This window comes from Alosa alosa, chromosome 20, assembly GCF_017589495.1.
Source record: "Alosa alosa isolate M-15738 ecotype Scorff River chromosome 20, AALO_Geno_1.1, whole genome shotgun sequence".
In the NCBI taxonomy this organism is placed as follows: Eukaryota; Metazoa; Chordata; class Actinopteri; order Clupeiformes; family Clupeidae; genus Alosa; species Alosa alosa.
Window position 1 is genome coordinate 22,708,230 of NC_063208.1, and position 18,948 is coordinate 22,727,177.

The 18,948-nt window shown below is 45.2% G+C and overlaps 1 protein-coding gene across 1 annotated transcript in view; it reads left to right on the forward strand.

The window, feature by feature from the left end:
* Positions 1–18,948, forward strand: part of csmd3b (CUB and Sushi multiple domains 3b) — a 388,634-nt gene that overhangs the window by 314,774 nt on the left and 54,912 nt on the right. The window contains 9 exon segments of the mRNA XM_048229290.1: positions 2,013–2,093; positions 3,200–3,313; positions 5,973–6,161; positions 7,516–7,662; positions 13,018–13,206; positions 15,526–15,711; positions 16,092–16,286; positions 17,592–17,765; positions 18,206–18,379. Coding sequence (XP_048085247.1) covers positions 2,013–2,093; positions 3,200–3,313; positions 5,973–6,161; positions 7,516–7,662; positions 13,018–13,206; positions 15,526–15,711; positions 16,092–16,286; positions 17,592–17,765; positions 18,206–18,379 — 1,449 coding nt within the window.

Genomic DNA, 18,948 nt, shown 5'->3' on the forward strand with positions numbered 1-18,948 from the left:
AGGGAGGACTTCTGAGCCGATTCGTGGGCCCCCCAAATGTGTTTGGTGCTTTAGTTTGTCAACTAATCAAATTACATTCACACAGAGGGCCATCATCCGGCAGTGTGTTCCGACCAAAGCATCTGAGCTCTATAAACTCAGTCATTCTCAGCCAAGGATGGCCATGGAATAAAATAATCCTGGCTAAATGGGCTTTGAGATGTAGAGCCCATAGCCATCCGATTTTCCATGGCGTCCACGAACAGTTTTACTTGATTAAATGTGTGCGCACTGATGACATCAGCGGAGCCATGGCGGTGAAACTGATGCCCAAACGACTCAATTCCAAACTGACATTTAGGCTATTTAGGCAACACACACACACACACACACAAACGCGCGCACACACACACACACACACACACACACACACACACACACACACACACACATGCCCTTCACACTTGTTCCTCTCTGATTCCTCAATGGCCCTGAACATATAACAGGACTAGAGAGGTAGAAAAGGAATGTGCGTTTCTTTTATTCCCCAAGTCCCCATTCTGCAGCTCATGAATATCTCAGCCAATGGTCCTCCATGTCCTCATCAACCTTTCTCTGCTCTGCTGTCTCTTTCCCCTTGTTGCCCATCCCAACAATCTCACCAATCCTCTCTTCCATACATACATACAGTATGTACATGTGTACATATTTACATACTCACATATTAAACAGGGACTGCATTCATCAGTCACAGAGCAAGAAGCAGAGGCCTCAATCATGCTAAGTGAGCTTCAATAGTTAATTAGTGTTGTTCCTCCACTCCTCGTCTGGAGCCCACAATCCCATTCTCAATTAACGCCGGGCAAAGACAAAGCTGGGGCCTTCCGCCTCCACCAACGCCACCCGGAGGATCATGGGTTTTGATGGGTGTTGGTGGATGAGTTGGGGGAGTTGTGGTGGATGGGTTGTATATGGAAGGAGATAGAAACATCTTCATCTTAATCAATCTGGCGCTCGCACGCAATTACAGAGCTGCTTGTGAGGAGAGGAACCATCAAATTAGATCACCAGCCATTCCTCCCAACATAGCGAGATGGAGTTCGCTGTTCATAAATATGTTAACCCTTAAAATAATTAACACAGCCATTAAGCATCAAAATGGGTTTTCTTAATTAACGTCATGCAAAAAGGGACGCCTAGGCGGTCTGGTGGCTGTGATACAACTGCATTAGAGATGCAGTTTGTCAGAGCCTACAGTTCTCAAATAACTTTATTCTTTGCAGATAATTTACTGAATAGTCACTCGCTATCTTATTTTCTCTCCTTGTTTCTAGAAGGATTCTCTAACGTTTCCTTAATTGGAGTGGAGCACACTTCATCACAAGGTTTAATTAAGTAACATGCACCACCGATCTAGAATTGTTCCCAATGAGATCTTAGCAACTCATGTGGAAAGAGCACATGGAGTATCATACAGGTCCTTGACAAGGGGATGAAGAGCTTGTCAGTGTTGCTGGTGGTAGCCGCTAATAAGTGGGTTCACGTTGTGCGTCAGAGTGTCACCTCGGCTAATGCTGGCATCACCAACATGGCTGGTCTCCAATCATTAGCACCTCGTCACATGCCAGCTCCTCTCTCGCCGGCACCCCCGCAGGCCCCACTGCCACCATCACCACCATCAAGCAGCCGTCAAACCCTTACATGAACCTAGCATTCACAATAGGGCTGCACGATTTGGGGAAAATATCTAATTGCGTTTTTTTTCTGACAGATATTGTTATTTGCGATATGATTTTTGAATGTCAATTAATTGATTCAGTTCAATATTCCAAATGTCTCTTTAATTTGTGCCACCGCTTATTGGAAGGCACACCTGGTGCACAACACTGCAAAGAAGATTTAACTCCTGTTAGCTGCTAACTTTTCTAATATAAATAGCTAAATGCCTTATGAGGTTTTTATGCTGTGCACTTTGCGAGTATGTATCTTTAAGTCATACTTTTTTGTCATCTCTGCCACCTTCCTTTACATAGCCTACCAGCTGCGTGTGTGCCAGTCTCCTCCTGAAGTTGGCAATGCGGATGCGCTAATGGAGGATAATGACTTTGAGATAGGTAAGTGGTCATTCCAGCCCCCACACACACACACCCTTGCGCCTCCTTTACTGTACCGCCTGTTCACACACCAGCAATTATGCTCTCATTCACTGGAGGGCAGAAATATCCACCACCATTTAAACCTGCTTCTCAATCATCTGTGATACGTCCACCAAGGACTAGCCGCAAATGGCAAGAGCTTCTAAGACCTGACATTAAAGTATGTTTATCTTAGTGGAAAATTGTTGCTTGAGAGGCTAAATGGGGGCATGATTATTGTCTGTAATTCCTTAATTCCTGGTATGAGAAGCCACGGTATGTTAGCAACTTGCTTGAGTGCAACTCGCCACAACCAAATCACCCCCTGTCCTATGCCTCTTGTGGTCAAGATATCTATTGGTCTTTGGAGTGAGCATTCACCCCAGTGAATGACCTCTCAATAATGAGCATCAAGCAAGGCATGGTGTGTCAGCGAACCAACCCATGCCCACACCCACCCTACCAACACCTAGCTCTCTTGGCACAGAGCGATATATATCCTGATGCTCACTGACTGGTGGTGGAGGGCAGAGAAAGTGGGCCATTACGGTAACAGAGATGGATTCACCTTGCCCAGTAAACCAGGAGCAGGGCTCCTCTGTTCCCAGTGTAGCGTAGCACAGAGCGCCCCATCCATCATCTCCTCTGACGTCCCCATACTGCTGACATGTGATTATTTTTAGATTGGCACCATGGATTATGAGCGTAATAAAATAGCGTTATGCCTTTCATATGTATGAAAAGATAAATATTCAGGTTTACATATATATATATATATATATATATATATATATATATATATATATATATATATATATAAAGCAATGGCTATAAATATATCAATTTATGTAAACCTGTAACTTTTGTTTGTATATCAACTATGGCTATAAAGTCAAAATGCATACAATGTAACAGGTTGTGTACAATGTACAATGTTACTGGTTAGCTGTCACTGTTAGTTAACAAATGGCTTAATCAGTAGTTGAATGCTCTCTCTCACTCCATCCCTTTCTCTCTCTGTCTCTCTTTTTCCCTCTATCCCCCACTTGTTCCCCACCTCTCTGTTCTGTCTGGCTGTCTCTCAGGTGATATCATCCGCTACCGGTGTCACCCCGGCTTCACATTGGTGGGCAGCGAGATTCTGACGTGCCGTCTGGGGGAGCGACTGCAGATGGATGGCCCCCCTCCCACGTGTCAAGGTTTGTTTATAAGAAGATAACCTGGAAAATTCCAAACTCATTCACAAAGTGAATAGAGTCTGGTGACTCATGATTGGGATTCGTTTACAACATTGCATCGCGACAGGCATTAACTTTGAAATCATTGATCCAGCCTTAACAATCACATTGATCAGAGATTCCTAATGTTACTTCCTACTTCGCCTAAACTTTACAAACAGCATCAACAGTCAGGAAACAATGTATATGTGGGTCTACCTTTACTGTAAATAAATGTCTGCATTATTCCAACTGCATTTTTTGATGTTTGCAGGTGTTGCTGCTTCTGTTTATCACAATAAGTTTCGGTTTCGTCTTCCCCTCTTGTCGCTGATTGGCCTGACATTTTTTCTTGTCTGAGGCCAGGCTAGTAGGAAGTCTTTGGATTCATGTAAAGTACCAAAAAATCAAGCAATTAAATCAAGCATTAAAACAACATGTAGGCCACCACAGAATATCAAAGAGCTGAATAGATTGTTTGATTGAGAAAGCAAAACCTGTCTAATTAAAAGCCTGCCCACGAAAGTAATGGCTCCAAGTGAGACAGGACAAGACAGAAGGTACTGGGGGGGCATATTCCCTTTTCTAAAGTTGTCAGGCTAGTCACAGTTTATTGTTTATAGTTGAAGTGACATTTATCACCTCGGAGCCTGAGAAGACCGTACAAGGCTCAGCTATCACTTATGCCATCTCCCTCTCTACAAAATTGAACATGAACAGCTGCACTCCTGCTGTTCCTCATAGAATCTGACAGAATGTCCCTGGATCACTCCAGCAACATAAACAACTGGAAGATTACAACTAGTGAATTGAAATGTCTCCCCTCTGCTGTCACCCTCTCATCCTGTGAAAAATATTGTAAATAATCCCGTAAGCAATGTTGCTCACACCAACAGCAAAAAATAAATGTTGGAGACACCTTGCGAAATTGCCACTGCTAGCAAGCTATAATCTCCTATCTTGCACTAACTCTTGCAGACCGAATAAAGTTTTCTTGGACAGTTTGCCCACAGATCTACGATCTGATGACAATCTGTTAACGTTAGTGTTAGGGGTTGGATTTGGCTAGGGTGATGTTCAGGTGATTGTTCAACAATTTTACATACTGAACCTGATTCTTAATAGATTCAACAGACAATTAAGAGACTATTTCTGCTCTTCATCAGCCCTGTCTTCTAGTCCGTCACAAAACCATTCCAAACTAAGCAACTGATTATACTCAAGGATTTTTTTTATACATCATTTTGAACGACTAACATCTCAACCACCCTCTCCAAACGTATAGCACAACGGTCATTACTTCCTTGATGAGAAGAATATTCTCTTCTCCTCAAGCCGCTATAAAGCAGGGAATTCATCTGAGAGAGCCATTGAAATACAGTGATCCAAGGAGAACGTTGTCCTTACTAGTAGAGGCGCTGTTTCGCAAATAATTATTCAGATAAAAAATTGCATGTTATAATTCTGTATTAATTGTGTAATTGCCTATTAATTGTATCAAGTAAAAGAGCAAAAGGTTGGTATGTGTTTTCCCCACATTTCCCCCTTCTTTTTTGAGGAGAATGATTCTCCCTATCCGCCTCTGGAACTGATAAATAACCAATTTAATGTATACAGCACACTGAAAACAAGTGTAATATCACATCTCAAAATAACATATTGTTGGACACTTTATTAGAAAAATGGAGAACCTGTAGAAGACAGGACATGTGACAGCATGTCTGTTATATAAGCACCTTTGGTGTTCTCTAGCACTCCGTAAAGCACTATTTCCTCTGTGATGCACCATGGGGGAAATGACAAAATGATGAGCATTAACTGCACTCCCTCCTCTGCTGACCTGCTTGCTAACCCTCTTCAGCAGGCCTGCTCTGTGCCTTTACAATGGATTCCACCGCTCCGCTAAAGGACTTAGCTCACTCCACCCAGCCCCATTCTCTCCACTGGCTGTGGGCATTGTGTGCAGAACAGGCCCAAGTAACGGGCGTTTTTCTCCACCTCAGTCACACCTGCGCCTGTCAGCTCCAATCTCTCTCTCTCGCCCCTCCTGTTTTTGGGCTATGTTGTCTGACACACGCCTCACTCCGTTCAGAGGCATAAACAGCTGCTACCATTAATCTTTTATGGTGCCACATTTTACCCCCCGTCGAAGCGAGTAAAAGTGTGTGTGTGTGTTTGTGTGTTTGTGTCTGCTTGTCTGTTTCTGTGTGTGTGTGTGCGTTCGCTTGTATACATGTGTGTGTGTGTGTGTCTGCACTTTTGTACACATTTGCCCTCTGTTCAAATCGAAAATTGCCTAGGATGAGGCAAAATAGCCTGTCACTGAATCACAAGTGGCATTCAGCCCTAATCTCATATGACATAAACATCTGGATGTTAGAAGACAATGACAGAAAAATAGAGTCTTTGTCTGCTGTGTTAAAATTTTCACATGACAATTCAGAGGGACATCTGGAGTGAGAGAGAGAGAGAGTGAGACTGAACGATCTCATTGAACTACTCAAAGCAATTGTACCTGGAGACATCCCACAGCTGTTGAAAAATGTAGAGAGAGAGAGAAACCCTATGCCTTTCCCTTTAGGTTACATATTGATTCGTGCCATTAAGTCATTGTTCTCCAATTTCTTCTCTGTGTGTGCAGTACAATGCCCTGCCCATGATGTGCGCTTCGACTCGAGCGGGGTGATTCTGAGCCCAGGCTACCCGGACAGCTACCCCAATCTCCAGATGTGCTCGTGGAGCATCAACGTGGAGAAGGGCTACAACATCTCGCTCTACTTTGAGTACTTCCAGACCGAGAAGGAGTTTGACATCCTGGAAGTCTTTGATGGTAGAATGAATATATGTTTGTTTGTGTTTTTTTTTTTCTGTGGTTCCATCATCACACATCATTCATTTTACATTATATTTACATTTACAAAGTTTACATTGACATTGACGCATTGGCATTGTGAATAATATACAATTATTTTCCATTATGATCCATTAATACCTTTGGTTATACCCACCTGAGCTTTGCAATCAGTAAATCAACATCTTTGGTCACAAATTTATTGAGAGATCACTGAAATGTCCTAAGAGATTAGCCTCCCTGCCATGAAGTGGTCAAGTCAAGTTTATTTAAATAGCATATACAAACACAGGGGTTATTCCATAGATATATATATATACACGTATATCACGGGTTATGCAGTGAATAGAACTCAAAGACTGTTTCGCTGGCTTACTGTAGTTTGGCATAAGTCAGCCTCAACGGCTAACATTGATGACCACAATATTAAACGTCCTTAAGTGCCTGTCAAGGCCTTTCCGTGTCTGTCTCTCCCTCCTTTACTTGGTTCTCATATATTAATGAGTGGAACCAGGCCTAAAACCAGCACCTGTAATCTCTCCTGCTGACTCATCCTCGTCCACATCATTGAATTATTGAATCCCGCAGCCTCCAGGGGTCACTAAGGGTAGTTAAAGTTCCCAGGAACTTTCCCAAAGTGGCGTGTAGTCGAAAATACTGTGCGCTGCCGAAACGTTGCGCTGATTGCTATCCAGATGGAGCTCGTATTTTAATCCCCTGAAAGAAGATCATTTCGGCTGCTGCGTTTGTGGCAAGAAAGGCGCAGCAATCAACAGCCGGTCCCCTCGGGCAGAGAGACCCAGGAGAGCTCCGCTGGTATTACCTATATGTGTTTAGTCGTTGGCATAATGATAAGCTTTGGAAAGTTCCTGCGCGCATACTTTATCTCATGGCCTGCTCAATGTCATCTCTCTCTCTCTCTCTCTCGCTCTTGCTTTGTTGCTCTCTATCTTGCTATCTCACTCACTTTCTTTTTCTCTCTCTCTTTTGTCTCTCACTTTCCCTGCCTTTCTTTCTAACTCTGTTTGACTTTCACACTATGTTTGCCTCCTTGTTTTTATTCTATACTTTCTTATGTCTCTCTCTCTCCCTCTTTTTCTTATGTCTCCCCCTCTCCCCCTCTCTTTCTTATGTCTCCCCCTCTCTTTCTCTGTCCCTCTTTCTCATCTTCTCTTTATTTCTCACTATATATTGACTGATGTCATGTTTCTTTCTCCCTCTCTTATTGTTTATCCATCCCACTTTTCTCTCTCTCTCTCTCTCTCTCTCTCTCTTCTCTCTCTCTCCCTCCCTCCCCCCTCTCTCTCTCTCTCCTCCTCCCTCTCTCCTGCAGGTCCCACCACCCACAGCCAGGTGCTGGCCACCCTAAGCGGGGACATGGCCACACCCTTCAACCTGACCACCACAGGCCATCAGCTGCTTCTGCGCTGGACAGCGGACCACGGCACCAACAAGCGAGGGTTCCGTATCCGCTATGTCGGTGAGTATCAAAGTATGTATCCATTTAAATCACTCTTTTTTCACTCCTTCTGCACGTTCAAACCTCACTGGCATGTGACTGTAATGAGCTTGAGCACAGTGACAAAGAGAGAGAGAGAGAGAGAGAGAGAGAGAGAGAGAGAGGAGAAGGAGGATAATAGTAACAGTGTTGTAGTGTGTGTGCGTGTGTGTGTGGTGCATGGATGAACAGGTGAGGAAGTCAAACGATACTACATGATAATTGTATACAATAGTGAGATTGTGTAAAGTAGGGGGGGCAGCATGCTTTGCTTGCATGTGAATTATTATGATTAAGGTCACATAGGATGGCGATGCATAGGAAATCTTTAAACAATGGAAAATATGCACAACATACTCGTTAGACATGTTCATGAAGCATAAGGCAGTTTCTGTCATTTTAAAGCAACAAGCTTGGCTCATAGAGTGTGTGTGTGTGTTTGGTGTGTGTGTGTGTGTGTGAGAGAGTGTGTTTGTGTGAGTGTGCTTGTGTGTGTGGGAAGGGGTGAAGAATGCATTTGGGAGGACAGCTCTTTGACAAGATGAGAGTAGTAGGCCCAGAGAGAGAGAGAAAATGTGTGTTTGTTTGTGTGTGTGTGTCAGTCTTACCCAGTGGACCACAGGCACACAGTGCATTAGTGCTGCCACTACAGATGTCATTCCAGCCGTCAGTGGTCGGCCCAGGGAGACAACCCACCCACATTGCACACTCTCCACTCCAACGCCACATGGCACAGCAAATGTGTGTGAGCAAGAGAGGATAGGAGAGGTTAACTGTGTGTGTGAGAGTGTGTGTGTGTGTGTGGTGTGTGTTAGAGAGAGTAGAGATGTAATGTCTCTAGATTTATTTTTTGTTAGAGAGAGAGAGAGAGAGAGAGAGAGATTTTTCTTTCATTATTGTTTTATCTGTATTATTATTAAGCTGTTCTATATCATGAATATAGCACAGCTGAGGGGTGTTGTTAGACACGAAGCAAGCGAAGCAAAGCTGAGTGCCGTTAAACAACCCTCAGATGTGCTATATTCACGATATAGAACGGCCTCTCTGGGCTTATTGCTTTTATAAAACGACTACTACATATATGACATTAAAAAAAATACATGTACAAAATAAAAAAATAATTATGAAATTTAAAAGCTGTTTTATCTACAAATGTCCATTCTTCCACAGAGTCCCCATAGAACAGTTCCGCCGCTAGTAGATTCTTATCGGAATTGTTGCTCAGCAACTTATAATTTTAACCGTTATGCATTCTAAGTGCATTAATATAGAACGAAATGTGGTCTCAGCCGTGCTATATTGGGAAAATATACAACAGCATCGAACGCGATTTAACCAATCATAATCAAGGACCGGAACTATCCGTTTTGTAATACCAAATATGTCAGCTTTGGTAACACAATATTATTGTCATGCCAATAAAGCTCATTTGAATTGAATTGTAATTGAGAGAGAGAGAGAGAGAGAGAGAGAGACCACTGCACATAGTAACACTACACAATGTCTGTTTGGTAAGAAAGAATAAGTGTGTGTGTGTGTGTGTGTGTGAACGCATGACTCAGACTGTGTCGCTGCATTTGTCTGTTTTAGTAAGTGTGCATTATGTCTGTGCACCTCAGCCTCAGGGCCCAGTGGCAGCATTAGCATTGCTAGCCTCCATGGGCCCGACAATGCAAACAGACACAAGCAACCTCATGGGGTCAAGGTTCAGGCAGTGGTCAGGCCGGTCTCGGGGCCTGTCCCCGACAATGGCCCTCTCAAGTCCAGGCCGGTGTCAAAGAGAGGCCGGGCAGGTCAGTGCCCTCTGACCGCTCCCAGACATGGGCCTAACGGACCGGACAGCTCTGCCCACACACAAGGCCGAGAGGAGTTGAAAAATGCTTCCCACACAGGCAGTCGAGCCAAATAGTCTCGCAGCAGCAGACAGAGAGAGGTGGGTGAAAACAACAAGCTCAGGGTGGAAGGCCTCATAATCCCCAGCAAGACATCTTCTGTCTGTGGGAGAGGAGTCGGTGATTGAGTAAAAAAGTGAAGGAGGAGGGGAGGATGAGGAGGAAGAAACAGCACTGCAAAATTGGAGTGTAGACAGAAGAGAGTTATTTTAGTGCATTTGGCGCTTGAAAGAGAGAAAAAGATCGAGAGAGATAGAGGAGAGAGGAAGATACAGAGACAGAGAGAGCAAACAAGCGTCCTTTCCTCTCTTTCCCCTCACCCACCTGGAGCGCTGCCTAAGTGGATATCTAGATTTTTCAGAGGGGGTATGCATTTTGCAAGGTGTTTGGCAAAAAGGGGGCATTTTTAAAGAGGAAGGGAAGGAGGTGTGTGTGTGTGGGGGGGTTGAAAAGCAATCACCCTTGTTTTGTTCGGAAAAGGCTTGGAGAGGAGTCAAACCCGGCGCCTGAAATGAGAAAAAGCTTTGTTCTCTTTTGACTTTCAAAAAAGGGAGAGCTGTGGTGCTCTTGAGCCACACAAATCCTCATTTCCCTAGTTTGTTTGGCTTGTTTGCAAATCCCAGTTTCATTTTCTGAGCTTCGCACACACACACAAACACATCCACAAATTACATAATAAAGGCCATTGTGCACATGCTTGAGGAGGGTGTGTATCATATAACATAGGAGAGAGAGAGAGAGAGAGAGAGAGACAGAGGGGGAGAAGCAGCCATTAATTCAGCATCCGATTGTGTGTCGGGAGATTTGTGAGCAGATACCCGCCTCGGATGTTTATGTATGCAAGGAATGGGGAGTAAATCTCTTTTGAAGTGTTATGACATTTCTGTGCCCTTCCCTCAGTAACACACACACATATACACATACGTACACAAGACAATATACAGTACACACTTATGCACACAGTAGCCCTTCATTCTTCTTCCACTTGTCCATATTCTTCAGTCGTTCTCCACTTAGTTGCTCTCACTTTTGAGTTTCTCACTTTCACTCTCATTAGAATGAATCAGAGAAAAAGAGAGGTTAGAGAGAGTATGCTTGTGTGTGTGTGTGTGTGTGTGTGTGTGTGTGTGTGTGTGTGTGTGTGTGTGTGTGTGTGTGTGTGTGTGTGTGTGTGTGTGTGTGTGGGTGGTGTGTGTGTGTGTGTGGGTGGGCGTGTGTGTGTGTGTGTGTGTGTTGGGTGTGTGTGGGTGGGTGGGTGTGTGTGTGTTGGAGAGAGAGGCAGTGTACATGCTGGCCACCTGCCGTGTGTGATGTCTGTGCCCTCCCGTTACCCCCTGCTTGTCCCCCGCAGCCTTCCTGCTGCTTTTTCAGGTGAACTCTCACTCACCCCCCTCCATCTACACCACAGTTATTAGGACGGCCGAGGGGATGAGAGAAAAGCTTACCTTGCTTTGCGAATGACTGATATCGTCGGATATCAAAATCTCCCCTCTCAGCACTCTCTCTGTCTCTCTCCTTCTCTCTCTTTCCCTCTCTCTCTCTCTCTCTCTGTCTCTCTATCTGTTTCTCTCTCTCGCTCTCTCTGTCTCTATCTGTTTCTCTCTCTCTCTGTCTCTCTCTATCTGTTTCTCTGTCTGTCTCGCTCTCCTTGAAACCGAGCCATGAGCCATGGACCAGGCATGGCAGAGGTTCACATCACGAACAGCTGCACATTAGGATCGAGATCAAAACGAGAGCTGACATTTTTGTACGGAGCCATAAGTTTAGCTTTTTTTTCTTTCTCATCTTCCTCAGGGACAGCTAGCATATCCGTCCAGCTCAGGGCCAAAGGTAATAAAAACTCGAGCTGGCATATGCCCAGGAGGATGACAGATTTGGGCAACGGGCTATTTCCGTAAACAAATGTGACCCGCAGCATAATATTATGCCAAAGAAAAAGCCATTGTAGTCTGCCTGTGCTCTTCACAGGGTAATGATATCGTGTAAAGCTACCTTGTCCAGTTGCACATTATTTTACTTGATTGTACTGTGTTTTTAGGGGCATATCTCAGGGAAATGGCAGGGAAATGAGCTCATAAACATTTTTGTGTGTGTGTGTGTGTGTAGGGTGGGCGTGTGAGGTTTGTGTTTGTGTGCTCAGGGTGGGTGTGTAGGTGCATGCATGTTGGTGGTTGGATGAGTGTTGCCAGCATGTACTGAGTGTATGGGTCGTTCCTAGGACCCCTCAGTTTGTGCCATGATTTAATTTAAAATTTTAATTTAAAATTCAGACCTTCCAATACCATATACAGTAGCTCTACTCCATGATCCTTGAAGCTAAATTCCATCATCTTTTTATACGTTTTCTAAGACTTACCAACTACTTATTTTCTTTTACTGGATTGGGTTGAAATTTCTAGTGAACATCTAAGAAAACATCAGGTTAGTTTGCAACATGATGTCAGAATTGTTTACTTTTGCAAGATCCTATGAATTTTGCATTATTTTTTCATGAAGTTTATGAAGTATTTGACATGAAATGGAAAAGTTGTGGGTGAGTTTGCTTGGCCTCTACATACAATACATGTATCAGCATGACATAAGTGATGGTGAATCAAAGTCTAAAGCCTTTTATAAAAAAAATAGAGAGAGCTATATTCAGAGAAAAAACAAAAAAAATCTATGTCATGGAGAAAAGTGAAAAGACCTTGACGTTTTACTGATTATTCTAAAACCACCCACATTGCAGCCATTCTGGTCATTGACCTCAGTCAATTCAGTTGAGCAGTGCGAAACAACCTTTGTTCTTAGGTGGGTTTTTAAACACGCGCAGCCACAGGTAGCTTTAGCTAATCATTGGAGTTAGTCTCCCTGCTGGTGGCTTGAAAGCATTTCGCAAGGGATAATGGACATGTTTCACGTCATATCTCATTATAAGGGATATAATGATAATCATGATTGTAGGACCAGCCACATGAACACACGCATGGTTATACAAACACAGGTTGTTTTTAGCTATCCTTAGCTAGTTTCTCTACTATTAGCATGAAGGAATTATTTTCAATTCACTGCATGGTAGCCAGGCACATAGCCTTAAAAGTATAATGATCAGACATAACATTATGAGCAATGACAGGTGAAGTGATTGACACAGGCACAGCAACAACACATTGCATTTATAGAGCGCTTTTTTAATTTCTCGTAATAGTCTTTGGACTGCAGTTGCACTTTGCATCGATGTACCGTATACCTTTAAGTCCTGCATGTTACAGTATAGGAAACAGTAGCACATATTCATCTACATGTTAGTCATTGGAAGTTTTAAGCAGGCAGTGCAGTGCAGTGCAGTTTTTGATGTTATTAATTGTTGTTGTTGTTGTTGTTGTTGACGGGCCCCAGGCTGCGGGGCCCCCTGCAGGGCCCCTGATAAAAGGACTGATAGGGCGTGTGCGCTTGTCTGTTGCAGCGCTCTACTGCAGCACGCCCGACTCGCCGCTGCACGGCTCTGTGGCCAGCCAGACCGGCGGCCACGTCAACAGCCAGGTGCGCTGGGCCTGTGACCGCGGCTATCGGCTGGTGGGCCAGGGCTCGGCCGTCTGCAAGAAGACATCGCACGGCTTCTACGACTGGGACTCGCCCGTGCCTGCTTGCCAAGGTGAGTGGGGGTCACTGTGTCTGTGTATGTGTATTTTGTGTGTGTGTTTGGTTGGTCAGTCACACCACCTGTCAACAATACTTACAACACTTCCTCCTAAAATACAACAATGCCTGGCACTCTTCAATATCCCACCCTCATAATATTACCACAGTTTGCTAAGTTATAGATAGCCCTTACTGCCCATTTACACAAACTGGCCATTTTTAGTTTATAGTTTATAAATGTCCTTGTGATTTTTTTTTACAGAAGACATATAGTTACTGTAGGAGGGGGGCTCTGCCAAACCCTCTCACCCACCCCGCAACCACCTCCCTTTAGAGCACTTACCACTCTGCAGAGTGAGTGAGTGTGTGAGCGGCGCTCGACAGACAACACCTTGCACGGGGGGCGCTGCCAGCTCTCTGGGCAAAGTGAGAGTGAGCGCTGGTGTTAATGCTGCTCGGAGGAGGAGGAGGCGAACGAGGCTGATGGCTGTCAGCTGCTTTAATGAGCCGCCAGCACATTTGAATTTCAAACCCGCCGTCTGCCAGATTTTTCCAGGAATCACAGTCTCCAGCCTCCTGTTCTGCTCATTCATTTATTTTGCTTGTTTTTTTTTTTTTTCTCTTCTTCTTGTCGTTGTGTTTGTTGTTTTTCGGCTCCGACGAACCGTAGTGCTTGTTAAGCTATCTCTAACACAGCCTTAGTTACCCTCATCCTCGCCCCTCAACTGCTTTGAATGGTGAACAACCCTGTTTCCACTCACTAGCTTTATTCTCTATGATCTTTTCCCCTTCTGGGCCAGGACCAGCCCTTTTAGATGCCATGGCTAATTGGCCGAGGCTGAGTGTCCATTAATGCTCGAGCCAACCAGAGAGCAGGTAGTAGTACAAGTGGCTCTAGCACATCTCACTTCAGTGTTTGAGCTCTAGCCCACAGTAATGGAACTGTGTCTGTGCCTGTGTGCTGATCTGTCCAGGTTGTCCCATAATGCACCAGTCTCAGTGAATCTCTTCAGTGGCCAGAAGTCCTAATGATAACTGACACTAAAAACACTCCATAAAACGTCCCTCTTGTTTCCATCAGGACGTGCCATTTGTCTGTTATCTTAGTGGGATGAGTGGAAGAAAAAACCCACCAGGGACCTAACTCACATTCTGTCAGTGTCAATAAAAACAAAAGGGGGGTGGACTCGTTTGATTGGCCTCATGAATTATGTGAGAGCCAATCCTATGTGGTCTTCATCACGTTACATGGCGTGCTTAGATAGGATCCACTTGCCCCTGTAGACGCTGCGCCCCCGCACTCCGAGCTACTCAGACAAGCCTCAGCTGTGCCACCGTACTACATTAAGTGCTTTAAAACCAAAGGGGAAAAAGGGAAAGTATAAAACCAGAGGGGGGAAAGAAAGGATGAGAAGAAAAGGACGGAAGGATGTGGTGTCTCTGTCTCTCACTCTTTTTGTTGTTGTTAAATGAGTGCGGCTGGAGTACAGATGCTGGATTGCTGCTGCGCTCCCGAGAGCCGAGTGTCTGTGTGTTGTAATCTCCAGGGCCTCCGCCTTTGTCTATTGTGCACTTATCACGCTGATTTTTGTTTCATTTCCCACTGAATGGGCTCTTTCTCTCTCTTTCTACCTCACACACACACACACACAAAGACCTTTTTGGTTTGTCTGTGAAAGGCCTGTATTCAGTCCACACAGTCGAGTCGCAGTCATAGATGGCTGTGTTTTTTCTCTAATGAAACAACCCCTCTTATTCTCTATTGTGTAAAAGTGTGGGATGGATATGGGCAGATACAGGAATATTCGAGATCCGGTGTGTCTGTGGGCATATATCAAATCCTAATTTAGACACTTACACACACACACACGCGCGCGCACACACACACACACACACACACACACACACACACACACACACACACACACACACACACACACACACACACACACACACACACACACTGGCATGCATTGACATAAGCATTTAGGTTCCATGAGAATTGTTGGGAGTAGTGTTATACTAGGTGGATGCCTACAGTTTGAGTGTGGGCTGACATTGTAGATATGGAGACATACTCAATGTCAGCGGTAGGTGTGTGATAATATTGTTACACAAATGCAACGATGTTGCATTGGGTTAGGGTGCTTAGTTTCACTGAGGGTAGCTTTTATTCTGTTATGTCTGTGATTGTAAAATGGAACAGAATGGAGTGTGTGGGTATGCCTTGAGGCAATTTAGGTGTTCAGGTGCTCAGCAGCAAGCTGTGTGTGTGTGTACCCATGGGCTCCATGATCTAACCAGTGCGTGTCGGTCCCCTTTGCCCCTGCAGCGGTGTCCTGCGGAGTGCCCAAAGCACCGCTGAATGGAGGCGTGCTGGCAGCCGACTTCTCGGTGGGCACGCGCGTGACCTACTTCTGCAACGACGGCTACCGCCTGTCCTCCAAGGAGCTGACCAGTGCCGTGTGCCAGCCGGACGGCACCTGGAGCAACCACAACAAGATCCCCCGCTGCTCTGGTCTGTGTGTGTGTGCTGTATGTTTATGTGTGTGTGTGTGAGTTAGGAAGTGAATAAAAATAGATTTCTGTGTGTGTGTGTGTGTGTGTGTGTGTGTGTTATTAGTGTGTGTATGTGTGTGAAAGAGAAAGAGAGAAAAAAATGTAAGGTTGGTAGTTGAAAGTGCCACACTGCATCAGTCTGAACAACGTGTGTGTGTGTGTGTGTGTGTGTGTGTGTGCATTTTGAGAGAATATTTTTGCTCACGTGCATGTGCATTTTGAGAGAATATTTTTGCTCACGTGCATGTGCATTTTGAGAGAATATTTTTGCTCACGTGCATACATCTGTGTGTGTGTGCATGTATGGATGTGTGTGTGTGTGTGTGTGCGCGCTCACAGTGGTGGTGTGTCCCAGCATCGGCTCCTTCTCTCTGGAGCATGGGCGTTGGCGCATCGTGAACGGCTCGCACTACGAGTACCGCACCAAGATCATCTTCACCTGCGACCCCGGCTACTACCGGCTAGGCCCGGCCAGCATCCAGTGCACAACCAACGGAGCCTGGAGCTGGAAGAATGACAGGCCACGCTGTGAGAGTGAGTGACCCTCAAGCTTAGGTCTCATCTCACAGCAGAAAAGAAAAGTTATCTTTTGTTATGTTTAATACATTATGTTTTCATTTTGCTTGAACCCTGATATGTACTGTACATGAATAGTGTTGAAGCTATGTGAAGTTGATTTCAGAAAATACATACCGTATGGTCCAATTCCATTTTTTGCTCATTTGGCAGTGTTAACTTACATCTAACTGCACTGTAGCTGAACTTTGCAGTTTAACTTTATCTCAGTGGTGTCACTTTGAAGGATTTAGTAGTCTGTCTTCTGTGCTAGATTAGCTGAACTCTTTTCAACTTTATTCCTGTCGCTAAAGGCAAGAGATACTGAAAGCGGAGGTTAATGTCAGTAGCAGCATGATCACTAATACTAATTAAATACACAAATGCTTACAACACACACAACATACACAATTTCTCATGTACATCATGTCTCCTGCAGCATTGACTGTTTTGGGGTAAAGGAATGGGTGGAGAAGTCCAATGTTAGTGTGGTGTGCCACAGTGATCTGTCTAGATGCAGGCCAGCTCGGTAAAGTGCCCGCGCCAGTAGCCAGCGCCAGCCCTGGCGTCAGCCGCTCTCCAGTTCAAATATGTCCCCTTCTTAGGGCCTCTTCAGATGCATATGCTCTGTCAGCTCATGAAGATCCCAGTCCTAAGCCTTTGAATGGAGGCCTTGCATGCACACATGCACGCACGCACGCACATACACATACACATACACACACACACACACACACACACACACACACACACACACACACACACACACACACACACACACACACACACACACACACACACACACACACACACTGGCAGTCCACTCAGCCTCTGGGCCTGTGCACAAACAAATCCTCAACAGCTCCAAAGCTGTCACACACACAGCTTTGCACACACAAACACACACACACACAGGCACACATGTATTGTGGACGTCACCACAGCCAGGCAAACAGGCACATGCCAAGTGTCCACTTTGGATGTGTTTGGTTGCTCATATCAAATAAACACAAATATGCAGTACAGTTGATAGTCAGATGGAGAGTCAGATGTTTGCATTCACACTTCATCATGGATTTATATACCAGCTGTCTAACAATTAAACTAGCTGCTTTATGTGTTAACTACTCGGCACTATTTAGTCCTATTGTGTCCACCATTTTATGGGTTAGGGACCTGCAATATCCTCCTCTTTTCTTCTTCCCTTCTATTTTTTCTCCTCTTTTCTCCTCTCTTCTCTTCTCTTCTCTTCTCTTCTCTCTCTCTCTCTCTCTCTCTCTCCAGTCATCTCCTGCGGGCAGCTCCCCACTGTGCCCAACGGGAAGAAGATCGGCACACAGACCACCTTCGGGGCGACGGCCATCTTCACGTGTGACCTCGGCTACATGCTGGTGGGCTCCACCGTGCGCGAGTGTCTGTCTTCGGGCCTGTGGAGCGGTACAGAGACCCGCTGCCTGGGTAAACACACACACACACACACGCACAATAGCACAATGCTAACGCTATCTTGCCCCAGGCCCTTGAGTCTTACTCGTTATTGTTCAGGTTCCTTTATTCAGGTGTCTTCTCCGGCATGATGAGTCATTGTAATGGGATAGTTGTAGGGCTCTCTTTCTCATCCTGCCCTCTCTATACGAAATGTCCCTCTTCCGTTTGAAAGAGATCTGTGTTTTATTCCTCTGGGTGTGTGCGTCTTTTTTTAAATGCCACAATGTCTTCTCTTTTTTTTATTCTCTGGCTCTCTACCTGTTTCTCTCCTTTTTTCTCTCTGTGTCTGTTTCTGCATCTCTCTGTCTTTTCCGCTTCCCTTTCTTTCTCTGTTCTCTCTCTCTCTCTCTCTCTCTCTCTCTCTCTCTCTCTCTCTCTCTCTCTCTCTCTCTCTCTCTCTCTCTCTGTAGCGGGCCACTGTGGCACCCCTGAGCCGATAGTGAACGGTCAGGTGATTGGGGAGAACTACGGCTACAGGGATACGGTGGTGTACCAGTGCAACCCCGGCTACCGCCTCATCGGCTCCTCTGTGCGCATCTGCTACCAGGACCACAACTGGTCAGGAGAGCTGCCAGTCTGCGTCCGTAAGTGTCCTCACTCCCTCTCCCCCATTTTCCATCTGTATGTTGGTCAGTTGTATCTATCTTTCTTTCTTTCTATTTTTCTTTCTTTCTTTCTTCTTGCTTTCTGTCTGTCCCTCCATCTGCATCTGAGAGATTGTACAGGCAGATTTTGCACTCTTCTTAATTGCCGCTTGTCATGCCATGCAGTATGGTGCCCATGTAAAAGATGGCAGAAGTCTCATGCAGAGTGTGTGTGCATGGCTGACTATGCAGGAGCAGTAGGCGGGGAGCTAAAATGCTTTGCCCTTTTTCTCTCCTCCTTTGTTCCTTGCTGTCTCTGTTGGGGGTCGGGGGTGGGTGAGGGTGGGGTCTGTGCATCACTAGGGGCCAGGCGAGGCTGTCCGTGTTCTCTCTCACTGCTCGCCTTGCCTCTTCAAGAGCTTTGGCATTTAAGCTAGGCTGTCTTCTTCCTCCTCCTCCTCCTCCTCCTCCTCCTCCTTTTTCCTCTCCTCTTATTCTGCTCCATCACAAAAGAGCCAATCTTGTCTCAGTGAGCATTTTTAATTAAAGATTTATTGTCAGTCTGCCAC